This window comes from Scomber scombrus, chromosome 2 (assembly GCF_963691925.1).
Source record: "Scomber scombrus chromosome 2, fScoSco1.1, whole genome shotgun sequence".
NCBI classification, from domain to species: Eukaryota; Metazoa; Chordata; class Actinopteri; order Scombriformes; family Scombridae; genus Scomber; species Scomber scombrus.
This window is the reverse complement of record NC_084971.1, coordinates 30,478,446-30,494,086: the sequence shown is the minus strand read 5'-3', so window position 1 is coordinate 30,494,086 and position 15,641 is coordinate 30,478,446. Positions and strand designations below refer to the sequence as shown.

Sequence of the window (15,641 nt, the reverse complement as noted above, 5' to 3'; positions counted from 1 at the left end):
TGAGTCGGTATGTTTGTTCAAAAGTGTTGTGCTTTGTCTCTTAGTGGCATTAACATTGCTGCTTTTAATAACGCAACTGTCTCAGAACATATGAGACATACAGGTGTTGAACTGGCCTCTGGAAGCTTTCTGTCCATTCTGGATTAAAAACCCTATTTTCATTGTCCACTTTTGAGCATGCCATGTGGAATAGCTACTCCTCTCTCTCTATGCACAGTAGGCTGTGAGTTTCTGAGGGCCGCTCCACTTTTACCGTAATAACTGGAGAAGCTGTGTCTCGATCCTAAATATTTCATCAGTTACAGGTCCGCAGTCCGCCTATTACGAATAAAGCTATACCTGCAGTTTCATATACTTTGATGTAGGCTAAAGAATACTGGAATAAACTACCTCTTGTAAATTAGACAATAGGGAAAGATGACTATGGTGAAGTTATTTAACTTACAACAAAAAAAGGAGATTCGCATTTCAAGTTGGAGGGTTGACTGATTATGTTGCTGCTCTGTTAAACTCACTCAACACAGTCCAGAAAGAAGCAGCCGCAGTGATCAAGGATGAGTGCACATTCACTAATAAATATTGGCAAGTTTTTTTTGAAAGGGAGAGGTGCTAATATCTGACCAGAAAGAAAAAAGAGATGGACAAGTCACAGAAGAGTCTTTAAAGTCACTAAATCTAGAAAAAGTGGTTTAATAACAATTCCAATCTGTTGTGTATTTATCAAGTTTAGAAATGATGGTTTAACATTATGGTTTACTGAGCAGTTAACCTATTGGACCCTTTATGCTTGGCCCTTGTGGCTCTCAGAGGTTCTGCCCTCACTGGGTAATCTACAGCTTTGTGCATACTGGTAAATATAAGCCTTCTTCCTCCGCTTGCAGTGTGTCTAAACACATCCTAGACCCAGACAGAATCTTCTCCTGCCTATGACATGTACAACCAAACACACAATCCACAAATATACATACATAAGACAAGACTTATGTAGATCAAACAAATCCACATACTCTATTTCCTTTAACCCTCCTGTTGTCCTCGAGTCAAGGAAGGAAGGAAGGAAGAGAGGAAGAAGGAAGGAAAGGAGGAAGGAAGGGAGGATGGAAGGGAGGTAGGAAGGATGGATGGATGGAGGGGAGTAAGAAGGAAGGAAAGGAGGAAGGAAGGAGGGAAGAAGGAAGGAAAGGAGGGAGGAAAGATGGAAAGGAAGGGAGGAAGGAGGAAGGAAATAAGGAAAGGAAGGTGAGGAAGGAGGAAGTAAAGGAGGGAGGAAGGAAGGAGGGAAGGAAGGAGGGAAGGAAGGAGGGAAGGGAATAAGAAGGAAGGAAAGGAGGAAGGAAGGAAGGGAGGAAGAAGGAAGGAAAGGAGGGAGGAAGGAAGGAAGAAGGAAGGACAGAAGGAAGGAAGAAAGGGGATGGAGGAAGGAAAGAAGGAAGGGAGGAAAGAGAGAGGAAGGAAAGAAAGAGAGAAGGAGGGAAGGAGGGAGGGAGGAAGGACAGACGGAAGGAAATAAGGAAGGAAGGAAAGAAGGAACAGTCAAAACAGACGGGGTCAATTTGACCCGGGAGGACGACACAACGGTTAATGAGTGAATTAAATATGGAGTAGAAAACATGCACACTGATTACAAATGTATTATATGGACAATATGTTGCACAATCCTCTGTCTTAGTAATTACCAATTTAATACATTTTCATTATTGTATTGGAAATTGGAAGAAATAATGCAAAATAGGTGAATTTGAATATAAATAACATTTTCTCATTTCTTTTCTCTCTTTTCTGTTTGTCCACTTCTGTGTGTGCTCTGTATTCTGCATGTTGATTATATGGACCGTATGATAAAGTAAACTGCTCGTTGATTACTTACTTGCTACATGCAGTATTTTTCTGCTCCTTCACCATGTACTATTATGTTTAATTACATACAAGTAAACTGTAATCAATGGTGAAATAGCTGTGCTATTATTATAATATCATGTGCAATTACTGCTCCATGCAATATCTTACAGTTATTATCTACTCAGAGGCATTTGCAATATTTGTCTCCATACATGTGATTGCATGTTTTTATTTAATACCAAGTGCTGCTTTACACTTTTTCTCACATGTAGCTTCCAAAGTATGTTGTGACAAGAATTTAATTGCCCAGTTTGACTCATTGTTACTCTGTGCAGATGTCATAGGACCTTTTGAACCTTTAGAAACAACGCTGAAACATATCCAAAGAAAATAATAGGTGGGTCAGATATTTTAGAAGACATTGATAAAACACTTAAAAGAAGTATTAACCTCTCCAATGTGATATCTTCCTTCTCACTAGGGTTGCAGACTATTCTGTTTCACTGAGTAATGACTTGATTGAGTGTCTGATTCAGCACTGAAACAGCACAAATCCTCTCTTTTCTGAGCTTTTCACTCAAAACAATGAGGTAGCTGCATATTCAATTTGAAACAAAGTTGGTTCAGTCACTAACAGGTTTTTTGTAAATATCTTTTTTCCACTGAAGTCAAGAGTCTGACAATCAGATGCAAGCCCTTTTATCTACCAAGAGAATGCACCTCTATTACATTAGCAGCCACAGCCACCCTCGTCACAGAACTGGAGAATTTATTGATTTTGATAATGGGAGATTTTAGTCGTATCAAATGAGAAACAGCATCACTGGAATAAAAGCAGCAAGTGTAGGTCAACACAAAAGAGGACAAAACACTAGAATATTGGTAAAGTACCATCCCACGAGCAGATCAAGCTTTTAGAGCAACACTGTGGACAGAACACAAGTTGATCTTTCTCATCTGTCAGTACACAGCTCTCAAAACAATAAAATGAACCAAAAACACAGATTTGATCCAACACTGGGCATTCACATGTAAAAGTGACTGTTTGTCCATTAATCTAAAGATTTGGTATATTGTGACAGGTACTTTTTCTCTCCTTTCTGACATTTTAGAGTAAAACAATTGATCACTTGATTGAAGGAATAATTGATTGGTGTATATTGGTGTAGTAAGAACTTAAGTTGACTAGAGATATATAAAAAAGTGCCATAGCTACTGTGTCTCATTCACATTATTTTAACAGGCCTTTCAATCAGAAATGTGTTTTCCTTCTTGGTCCTTCAGTTGGATGCTTGAGCTTAAATGTGGAGTGATGGATATGTAGACTTTGAAACTAGAAGGCTGTTTTCACATTTATCTGCTGAAATTGAAACTCAATGAAGTCATCTACCAGGCCTCTGTATTTGCCCTCCTGTTGCCCGTTGACACACCCCAAAATACCAGAGTCATCTAAGAACTTTCGAAGGTGTATCTGAAATCAGCTCGATGCTGTCTCTAACAAACTGCTCCTTTGTCTCATGTAGTGTTGTCTGTTGGCTAAGTAGTCTGTTATCCAGGTCACGAGCAGAGCATCCACCTGCATGCACTTGAGTTTGTCTCTCAGGAGTAAAGACTTTATGGTGTTAAATGCATTTAAGACGTCAAAGATCATGACTCTCACAGTGCTCCCAGCCTCATCAGGATGAGTGTAGCAGGTAGATGATAGCATCCTCCACTCCAATGATGTGTAAGCAAACTGCAGGGGGTCCAATGCTGGTCTGACCAGGGGTCTAAGGTGGGAGAGGACCAGCTTCTCAAGGGTCTTCATCACATATGACGTTAATGAAAATTTAGGGAGGTCCTCTCAGCCGTTGTGTTTCCATTGCAGACCTTGATAGGACCCAACCGGACTCTGGAGGTGACGTAATTATTCTACGTTCTACGGAGACACATGCTAACGGTCACAGCCCTGTAAAATGACCCCGAAGTTCCTGCAGTGGAAATTGCCCTGGTGATATTTCCCATAGTATCGGAGCCCTTCCAAATCTACACAGAATTGTTTGGCATATCCATTAAACACCTCCATGCACCTCCATCCTCACGCCACTGGGACCTGCAGCCTTGTCTGAGTGGAGTCCTTCCAGTCGCATTTGCACCTGGTCAGTTGTGATGGTTGGGGGAATAGCGAGGGGAGAGGGATAGTTCCAGATATAGGGACCTGAGAGGGGCTGGAGGTGGACTGTGTAGTGATTAGGGAGGTGTGAATGGTCAAAGGGGCTGGAGGTTGGGTGGGAGGGCAAGAGTTCCAGTGTTAAACCTATTGAAAAACAGGTTTAACTCACTGTGCCTGGCCACACTGTCTCATACAGCTGCTGGTCTGATTGTAGCAGGTAATTCTCGTCATGCGATTCCATACTTTGCTTGTGTTGTTCAGTATCAAACTGCACTCCATCCTCCTCCTTTAGATATCCTTGACCTCTTTGATCTTAGTTCTAAGTGGTTTCTGGACCCTCTTGATCTCCTTCTTGTCCCCTGCATTGAAAGCCCTATTTGTGTCAATAAGGAGGGTCTTTGGGTCTTTATGTCTCTGGTAATCCAGGGTTTGTTATTCAAGAAACACTGTGTGGGTAGGGATGGCATGTCCACACAGAAGTTAATGTAATCCATAATGCAGTGTGTGAGCTTGTTATTGCTCCTACCATGTGGCTTTGTTAGAATCTCCCAGTTGAAACAGACCCTCAGATTGCTGATTGTATTGAACCGTTTTAGATTATTGTTAGCGGGCGTTACAAATAAAAACAGTCCTTCGTGCATTAAAACAGCCCAAGTGACTGCAGTGTTGGGAATAGGTTGTTTCAGGTTCAAGTGAGAGAATGAAATAAAATCCAGGAAGCCTAGTTTACCTGGCAGTTTAACCTCTTAATTCACATATAAGCTTTTTTGCCTAAACAACATGCCCAAGTTGTGAGCAGCACAGATCCCACATAGTTTGAGACTCAGAGATGTGTCTGGTATCATTGGAAAGGTAACACTCTCAGGATTCTTGTGATGAATCAATGAATTTGAAGAAGCCAACACAAAGCACAGCAATTTATAAAACTATGAGAAAGGATTTCACAGCTGTGGGAAGTTCTAAGGATGAAAATCATTGTATCTTTCGTCGGGATGAATAGTAAGCAGCATACAGTCACAGCCAAAAGATTGGGCCTACAAAGGTGTGTCCAAACATCTTTACATGGTATTGTAAAAGCAGCATTCAATTTACAAACCAATCTACAAGGAACATGTGCTTGCAATACCAAATGCAGCATCTTGCATATTGTCAGTCTCAACATGGCCTTAGTGAAATCTTGCAAAAATGATTTCTTAGCAATAAACACATTGCTGTGCACGTGAAAGTCAGTATTCATTTTCAGCATTGTTTAAGAACATGAATGTTTCCATCCAATATTTCATTAAAAAACTGCACTTATTTCTGTCACAGGAGAAGAACCACTATGGTGTGAATATAGATATATTTATATATGTAAACTGCCAACCCATATCGGGATCAATTATGACTTCCCATCTGCTCGCCTTATCAAGTACATGGTTTGGCAGCTCAGAATGTAAGGGAGGGAGACAGTTAAGATATATAGTGTACGCATATGTTTAATATATGAAGGACTGTACAGTTAAGCTCTCACACACACATGTTCTGTATATTACAACAGAACAGGGAGAAACAGATGGCACTGACAAAAAAGAAAGAAAAAAAAGAATCAAATACAAACACAGTGACTCACAAAGACAAACACATTTGTTGAGGCACAGGTATGGATTCATCAATATGACATGAGTGTAAAGACTGACTGACATAAGTGTCAAAATCCCTTCTCAAGACGAGACAAGACATTTCCATCATTCAGATTGCTTGTTTCACTGTTTACATATAAATATCGACGAACCAAATAACCATATTGATTTTAGGAAATCGAATACTAACCCTAACCCATTTGAATGCAAGTGATGATATCCTCCATAGGACTCAATGTTACATTGAGTGGTACTTTTTTAGAATTTCTGACAATGACTGATGATGGAGGAAGTGAAAAACTAACTAATCATTTTATGTTTAGTAAGACCTACTGCAAAACTAGTCACAGAAGAAGAAGCATTAGCAGTTATGAACCTTGTGTTCTTAATTTTGAGTGCCACTTAAGTTATACATATAGAGTATATATAATTTAATTAGTTAAAAGGACAAACTGGCTCAGCAGAATCAACAGCTCTTCACCAGAATTTTCTCACATATTTTATTTTTCTTATGTTCGATCAACAGCACCACAATATAATCTGAGCTGTCCTCTGCAGAGTAATTCATTATTTATTTATTTATCATGGAAACTAAAATGTGAGGCTGCCGTCTTTATACTGTGAGATTTTAGGCTTTTTGAGATGGAAGTTGTGAGAGAAACGTGGTAAAATCTTGGATCACTGGACTGTCACATTTAAGGTTTGTATACCTGCATCTACAAACCAATCAGAGTATAACATGAAATGATACACTGGTCTTCATGGCATTTTGCAAGTGCCATTTTTAATAAGGTTTAGGGGAGAACAAAGACATGCACACACAACATGATGAATACAAAATGAAAAAGAAGTTTGTGTGTATGGATGATGCGAGCTGATGATGTGCCACTGCTTTTGCATGCTTTTTTCCCCCTTTTTTTTTTTTTTTTACATCCCACCGCTACTATTCACCATGCATATTTTACAGTCTAACACAGAATATGAGAAATATTTCATTTGACCTGTCTCGCACAGTTTGACACGCAATAAACATGCACCACCACACTGTGTAAAGGTACCTTTCATGAGCTAAAAGCTGTTTCATGCACCTTTCCAGCCTGGCGAGGATGAAATTATCAGTGATACACAAGATTATCCCCCACTATGGTGAATCTGTAAGCAGCTAAACTTCTGTGCAGCATCACCCATCAGGAACCAATCATGCAACCAGCATCTAACTGTTACAACAGCAGCATTAAAGCAGCCAATATGGTGCCTCGGATTGCCCATTGAGCAGCGGTGGTGATGCTATGAGGAAGATTGAAGAAAGTGAGCAACAGCCTGAGCAACATCCACACTCCTGGTTGTTATTCTTACAATAGGTTTGATAAGAATGCATTTAGTGTGTGAAATGTGTAAATTTATGAGCCCTGACATTTCTCCTGTAATATGCTTTGATGTCCCTTCTTTCTCAGATATATTGCTCATATTTTTCATCCATGTGCTCTCAACACATCAGCATGTCTTCACCTCCTCTCCTGCTCCCTCTGCAGAGTGTTGGAGACAGATAGAGAGTGTGAAGGGAGAGAGGAGGAGTTGAGAGAATGAATAGATCCTGAGAGAGGAGGTGTAAAGCTGGGCCTGCGCTCGCAGATAGCCTCTCGAGCGCTACCCCAGATGACAGACTCGTACAAAAGAATACGCGCACACGTTTAAATATACAGTATGCACACACAAGCCTTATGTACACAAGGATCACGAGGGGCAGATTCCAGTTTCAATTATGCAAACATTTCCGAAGCAGAGCAACTCTGAGGGGAAAGAAATGAAATTGGTTGTTGAGCTATAATGATCGAAGCCAAAACAGCTCTGACTACTGTTTGTTAAAGACTGAAAGCCAGTTAAAGCGTAAAGACAAGAGAGTGAAAAATGTGAAGTGTGTGCTAATTCGAAATGATGAAAAAAATGTGCAAATTCATTAAAAAATTTAATTCACTACATGTTTTAAGCCCAAATATGTGCATTTATATTCACATTTGACTGAAAACTCACAAGGTGGTATTTTTCACTTCCAAAATATGTTTCTGTGACTAATGCCTGCTTCACACCGAACAACTTTTCAAGCGATTTCATTGCCACGGACAAATTTCCAATGTCGGCTTAAAATCTTGAGAATTTTGCCAGAGTTGTGGTTGTTTGAGTTTGGTGTAAGTCATGAAACTGAGTCCAAGCTGTTTTAAGTCAGTCTTTTTTTTAATGTCTTCAAATGACGTGAACGTTATCAACAACCAGTAGGCGCTCTCTCTTTAGCACCAAACAGGAAGCAGCAAGCTGGGTAGATATAGTAAAAATGGCAGCGACTCAGAGGTGCCGCATCTTTTCTGTCCCTGTTATCTTAACTAGGATCATCTCCGCATTCTGCAGAGTCTTCTCATTTTCTTTTTGGCTGTTTTTTCAGAACAAACTTGTACATTTCCACCAGGAGGATGATGGATAATGATCTCAAAAGGGATCTAGTTTTAGTCTTAGTGACCCTGCAAGATCTCCAGTCTTTATAAAATTATTTTATGTGAGAGGGTGTCACAATTTAGTATTTTAAGTCTTTTCAAAGTCTTCCAGTGTATGGTAGGCATAAACCTCGAGTCTCCTCATGCCTCTTAACAAAAGTCCTAATGCTGAATAATGCCAGGTGCCAACAGTAGAAGACTAAACACAGAAAAAAGACTAACCACTACAATTCTAACACCTTTTTTTGCTTCTCTGCCTTTTTCTCTCTCTCTTTCTCTTTCTCTCTATCTCAATCCCTCCCTGTCCACTCCACTGTGGGCGAGAACAGTGGCGCAGTGCTCCAACAAATTAGGATCAGCGTCACTCATTGGAAGTAATGTTATTACTGAAACCAAGAGCCAAGGGCAGCTGTAAATATAATCACCACACAAAAGATCTGAATATGGAGAGACAGATATCCTATGGCGCTGGTTTCATCGTGCATAATAGGGCTGCCATCGCTCTCTTAGCTGTGAGAAACCTAAGGGGAACGACTGAGGACCAATGAGGAAATGTGTTTAATGTGGTTCAATGTGAAAAGATTAATGTACTATAGACTCATAGTTCTCATTGAATATTATGGGTTTCCCCAGTGGTGTTTCAAATTAAAATGTTAATAAATCTCAATGACAGCTGTATCCTGATGGTTTGCAAATACATCATGCATCAAACCAGTTGAACAGTGTATCAAAATACACTTAATACTTCATATCTACATTTAGCAACACGCTTTAACCCTCCTGTTGTCCTCGAGTCAAGGAAGGAAGGGAGAAAGAAGGAAGGAAGGAAGGGAGGAAGAAGGAAGGAAAGGAGGGAGGAAGGAAGGGAGGAAGAAGGAAGGAAAGGATGTAGGAAGGAAGGAGGGAAGGGCGGAGGAAAGAAGGAAGGAAGGTAGGAGGGAGAGATGAAAGAAGGAAGGAGGGAGGGAGGGAGAAAGAAAAAAGAGGAATGGAGGAAGGAAGGGAAGAAGGACAGAGGAAAGAAGGAAGGAAGGTAGGAGGGAGGGATGAAAGAAGGAAGGAGGGAGGGAGGGAGAAAGTAAAAAGAGGAATGGAGGAAGGAATGGAAGAAGGACAGAGGAAAGAAGGAAGGAAGGAAGGAAGGGAGAAAAGAAGGAACAGTCAAAACAGATGGGGTCAATTCAGAACTTTAACAGAGGTTAAATATCTGAATATTAGAAAATGATCGGGAATTGTTTTTTTTAAATATTTTATGACACAATACTACCACTTAGTGTGCTTTAGTAAAGGTGGGTAGAGCTTTTGGACAGCAGGTACTGTGGCTTGGATTTCATCTGATGTTCTCTAAAATGTAATTAGCAAGAAAATATGTGTTAAAGAATATAACCTATGACTGTACATTTCAAAGTTCTCAACAAAAAAAGCATGACGTTGCTTACCAGTGGACATGGCAACTATCTAGCTAACTCATTAACACCCAAACAAATGAAATGCAAATGTTCATTTGAGTCATAAAGCACAAGACACAATGGATTTCAGCTGGAATTCTGTTTATCACAATCAAAGATGCCCAGGGAATACACACTCAGCAGGAGGTCATAGCTAGGGGGGGGATCTTACTCAAAAAGCTGACTTGGAAACCTGCCTACTCCACATCAGTACAGACACACACACACACGACGCTCACACTTTGTTCCATACAAACTAACTGTGTGCAGGAGTCGTCTGCTTCAGCAGTACAGCGAAGCTAAGCTGAGCCTGGTGTGGAACTCATGCTGATCCTAATCCCTTTCCTGCAGCTTGCCTACTGTTTGTGTTTGCAGCACACTAGTTCCCAGGGGTGCGACGTTTTATCATACCCCCCTCCTTGCCGCTACACGCGCTGCATGTGGTGGATGTTGGACTGTGGAGTAATTGGTGGCGGTGGTGGCGGTATCTGTCTTCCATGTACGCTCTGAGCATTGGGGTTTGGCGTGCAGAGACGAAGCAGCAGAACTCTGTAACTGCTGCTTAAACTATGGTGACTGAAGGAAAGAGAGGGAGGAGAGGGAGGGTGAGGAAAGACATATGAGTTGAAATTGTTGGATCAGAGTGGAAGAAAAAAGACCAGATAAAACATTACAAGAAGGAGAGATAGTGGAAGTGTCTCCTCGAGCCTGAAGGCTAGAGCAGTGTGCTGTTGTTGAAATTTATAGAATATCCAAGGAAACCAAGGCAGGAAAAGTAAATGAGAAATGTCCATCTTGCCTCGAGGGGAAAAGAGGAGGAGGAGAATGAAGAGAGAGGAAACAAAGAGGCAGGGGAAATATGTAAGATGGAAAATTGCAACTTCAGTAAAATATGTTGTTTTTTTAAACTACGGGGGCATAAAGAAAAAAACAATAATTAATCTGAGAAAGATGTAAAAAATATATATAGATGTGTGCAGAACATGCTCTTTTGACCCAATAAGTAAAACAATTATTTAAATCTAAAAGGAAATGAAGATACTTCTCCAATGATCTCTTGAGAAAATCAGCTAAAGACTGAGCTTCTAAAATGTTGACGGCACTGTGGGAAGAGAAAATGTAAGGCGAGAAAAGAGATGTGCTTATATCTTGTAGTGTGGTTTAGGTTTATGGGCACTATCTTAGAACATTTAAAAAATCGTGTTCACAGTGCGTACATTTGTCTTTAGCAATTGCCAGAGCCATGACACTTCTTAGACACATTGCAAAAAACAAACATATAGATTCCAGACTCCCATATGGTTAGAAATAAAGTATCTAATGCAATCCACAATGTCTTCATGCAGCCAATGCATACTATATGAGCTGCTGGTCTGATTGCCTGTATGCAACTGCATGTAACAGTCTAGTTTCTACTCTTTACAACACTTCTGAAAAAAAAGGAATCCTTTGTGTGTTATAAAAAAGGGAAAAATCGGAATAATGTATTGCTCACCTGTAGCCAGTAGCCCTAAAACACAAAAGGCTTTGTCCATTTGTGAAGGGAGACGGCTTTCATAATGTGTGATCCATTGTTATGCAAATCATTTTGTTCACATGTGATGTTCAGTAGGTGAGCGTGTGCTTTAGAAGCTGACACTGACACATTTTTGTTGTTCTTAAGACGCTTTTTTCTGTCACCAAACGTTTACATCAATGTCCTGTCTCATTCTTACTGCGCCTGGTTTGTCACATGGAGGAACGTAAACCTGTCATTTGTTGAAACAGGAGTATTTGTTTTGATGCAGCAGCTCTTCCTCCTAATTTAAATGTGATAGAATTGTTGGCACATAAAAATTAGATAGTATTGAAACCTAATTGAATATCACAATTTTGTTTCAATCTGATATTCGCGCAGCCCAAATTAGACGTATCACTTACAACTGTGCAATCTCTTATGTGGCTCTGGTACTTTAAAGCCAGTTATGATATTGGGAAAGTCCCCAACATGATGGCAAATGTCTCTTTATCATTAAAAAAGCTCCAGCCAGCAGGAGATGCATGTGTGAGACATTTACACAGCATCACCAGACTGCCTTTAAACACAACCTGGTGGTGTGAATTTGGGGTGTTTTTCTCTGCATGTCAATTATTTCTTTAAAAAAAAACAAAAAAAAAAACTCAAGGGGAATAAAATGATAAAATACGACTTGAGTGTTTTGAGTCATCAAATCATGTTAATTGCTTTAATTCTTATGTGCCAAGAGATAATGTGCCCCAGCTTTAGAAATGCATGCTTCTTGCCAGACCTTTTTTTTTTTTTTTGTCATCTTCCTTATTCAGTCACGATCTCTATTTTCTTGTACCTCATAAAATTACTTAAGTTGAACGCCTACAAATAAGGTCTGTGCTTATTCAGGCACTGCACAGCTCTGGTTTCAATTTCGGCAACAAGTGGTAATGATGCATATTTTAAAAGGAATGATGTGTTTCATTAAAATAAAGTGCTGCAGCAGGAAAAATGAAATGTAACAGTCGACTTTTCTGAGACCTTGTCAAGTGCTGTCAGCTGATGTGAAATTTGCAATCTGTAATCTGTATTTTCTTGCTGTTCTGTGGTAATAAGAAACCACCTGTAGGATTTTGTGTGTGGAGAAAGAAGAAGAATTTATACCCAAGTTTAATCATCTATCACTTGAAGTTATAGATTTTGTTCAGCTCATTCTAGTCCATGAAGATTCAGGTGTTCACCGTCTTGTTAAGGAAGGTGAGCTTCTGAGACCTGATCTGTCTTTATCTGTTTCCAAATCTGTACAGAAGGATACATTTGTTGCTTGTTACCACCTTCAAAAATGGCCCATATGAATATTTTCTGATCCGAAGCCCCTATAAGCAGGACACCATCATTTTTCGGGGCTTTCCTTTCAAACAACCCTAACCCTAACCCTAACCCTAACCCTAACCCTAACCCTAACTCTAATTTGGATGTCTGTTTTCTGATCTGCCACCACTGTGTTTGAGGTTTGGTTAACGTTGGGCACAAACATGACTTTCATAAGCTTTGGGGAAAATTATGATTGAGGTTAAAAAATGATGATGAAAAGAAAAAGAGGACCAACATTGTGGGGATCAGTATGATAACAACTTTCTGCTGCATGAAAAACACATTTTTTTTTTATCCATCCCTCCACCTCAGTCTCCTCCTTACAAGTACAAGGTTTTGCAACATCAACATACTTCCACCTTTGTTCCTAACAGACAAGAATCATAAATTATGGCCACTAGAAATCATACATAAGCATAGAAGCTTTCAGGCACTTCAACAAATGGCTGATATTGTTTATTCACAGACTTCAATTTATAAATATTTGAGCACTTTGAACTGCTGACTTCTATTTAGAGACAATTTCAGCTTCAGTCCTGATTAATAGACAGTACTTCAAATGATTTTAAGACAGCCGCACATTCACACAAGTGAGAAAAGAAGATGTCTAAAAGGAATAAAATATGTGCAATGCACTGCTATCGACGCAGACTGCAACAGGTGGCCATTACCAGGTGCTCTGAATAACACAGAAAAGCCCACTCTTTTACTATCTTCTTCAGAGCACCTGTTGCAGCCACCTGTAAATGATTAATTATGAGTTGGCATGAATGCACAAAATCACATAGCAGGTGTAACATCGCTATGTGATATAGAAACTGAAAATGGTTAGGCTGAAACTTGAAGAAACTTAACCCTGCTCTTGTCATTGGTAAACCATGATTGGTGATTGAAGGTTCAGTAGAATCTGAAAATGTACTTATTTTGTAGCAAAAATGACAAATATTCAAAGAGTAATATCAGCCAGTTTAAAAAGGAAACTATCATGTTTTTGTGATTTTTCTGTTATGTTCATACTATTATGATGTCATATGTCTGTGTTGAACATGGTCAAATGTCTAAAACTTGAGGTGAACATATGTAAAAAATGTTCTCATGACATCAGATTGTTCACGCTTGCTCAAAAACAGCTGTCTATCTGTCGTCTTTGCTGAAAGGGTTGTTTTAAGGGTTGTTAACGTTGTCTTTTTGCATATTTCAAGCTTGAATATGTACAGATGTGTTTGAGAAGTTTCCATTTTGAGGAAAGAATGAGAAAAACAAATGAGTAAAGTGATATCCTACAACTTTAGTTTGTTTTTGAGCTGCTGGAAGTCGGCCAAGATGGTAGCTAACCAATCAGGACAGGTTGAGCTCATCATGAGGGGGCCGTTAAAGAAACAGGGGCTAAAACGGCCTGTTTTAAACAGAGGCTGAACTGAGGGGCTGCATAAAGATCCAGTATATGACAATTAAGGAGTTACTTAACTGTAAATCATGCAAATATATTCCAGTAGAGTCCCAGAATATAAATGTAGGCCTGGAAATATCCACATTATGTCCTTTTTAACTGGTTACTTCACCAGCTAAAGGTATTGGCTCATATTCATCATGTCAGCAGTAACAGCATGACCCCATGCAAAATTGATGGCAGGGTAATTTCACCTGATTCATAAAATTACATCACAGTGATTATCTCAACTGAATTAAATTATCGTTGTGTTATTTGTCAATCGTGTCCCAGGTGTAAGCCAATCACTATCACCATGTTAATATTTAATGTCATGTTACATATTTAACACAGACATGATCAGCCCTGCATGGTGCAGCGCAATGGATCATGAACTGTCAAAAAGACAAAGCCGAGCCTAAGAAAAGGGATTTGGAGGCTGGTCTTTAAATAGACTCAAGATAAATCAAATTTAAAAAATGTGAACTTTCAAATAATTCAAACGTGCTGTATTTAGAAGCTGTAGTTTTAACATACATATTTAAAACACTTACGGTAGACTTATAAAAAGAAAAATACATCACTCGGGTGTTTACCATCACGCTTTCATCTGTGCTATGAATTGTTTTCATTTTGTGCTGTTACTCATTTATCTTTGCAAGACTTGTCATTTCCCCTGACGTACAAAAAGGGATAAAGCAAAGAGATCGGGTCCTCACCCTGCCATGACGATAAAGAAATCCAGCCGGTTCCACGTGTCCCCGAGGTAACTGCGTCGACCGAAGATTCCCAGAGCGACCATCTTTATAACCATCTCCGTAGCGAAGAAGAAGTAGATGAATGCATCAAAGGCCTGACAGAAAAGACAAAACGAAAGACAAGAGAAAAGGTGTCAGACATGAAAAAGGCAGAAAATGTCATTTTTCACGTCGGTATCCACTTCAAACTCCACACAGCTCCGTGATATCAGAGATAGATATCTAAAGCTCAGCAGATAAAACTGAAAGATTTGCATCACTTGATACCTTTTGCTTCATACTTATATTTTACACATATATCCACACTAGTAGACATCAGCAATGGAAGTCCATTTAAACCGACTGATGCCTTGTTGCAATTCCTTATCGCAGTGCACATATTTAAAAGATGCATGTTGAAAATATTTTAGTTATATCTGTAAATTCAGGTATTTTACTTACTTCCTCTTGTAAAAGTTTGAGGCAGACATCTCCTTCCGGAGGTGCAGGCAGGAAGTAAAGAGGCCTGGTCATGTGACCATTCACACTAGTTACATGATATTGATATAATTTATAGTAGACAACCTATTATTTGATTTTAAAACTTAAATTAGCTACCCAAAGTCAAACCAACACTTCAAGAGATTCCAGAAGTAAAAAAAAAAGTGCGGCAACTGTTGTTGCCAGTGGGATTAAACGACATATGTGTCATATGGAAAAATATTAGGGATCACTGGAATAAAATGTGTGATTTAAGACTATAAACATTGTGCGATTGTTTGTGAAGGTTCCATGAAGGTTCAATAATTCTTGAGTTTTACAGAAAATAGCACATAAAATCATTCAGGCATCCTGTCTAATAAATCTTGAACACTATGAAATTAATGGGTTGTGACTGGACAACATCAGCAAGTGTGAAAACACCACCTGGTGCTATGAATCTGTAGCAACATGCTGATGACAGGACCAACATTTGGATAACATGATGCCAATCCTGCCTGCTGTGAAAAGCCCACAGAGGCATAGGGGGGGGAAATATTATGTTTTCTTGACTCATCTTTATCA

The 15,641-nt window shown here is 39.4% G+C and overlaps 1 protein-coding gene across 1 annotated transcript in view; it reads right to left on the bottom strand.

Moving 5' to 3' along the window:
• The window catches only part of LOC133989474 (voltage-dependent T-type calcium channel subunit alpha-1I-like), a 192,596-nt gene that overhangs the window by 137,217 nt on the left and 39,738 nt on the right, over positions 1 to 15,641 (bottom strand). Inside the window, exon 3 of the mRNA XM_062428145.1 lies at positions 14,559 to 14,692. Coding sequence (XP_062284129.1) covers positions 14,559 to 14,692 — 134 coding nt within the window. The remainder of the gene's footprint in view (positions 1 to 14,558; positions 14,693 to 15,641) is intronic.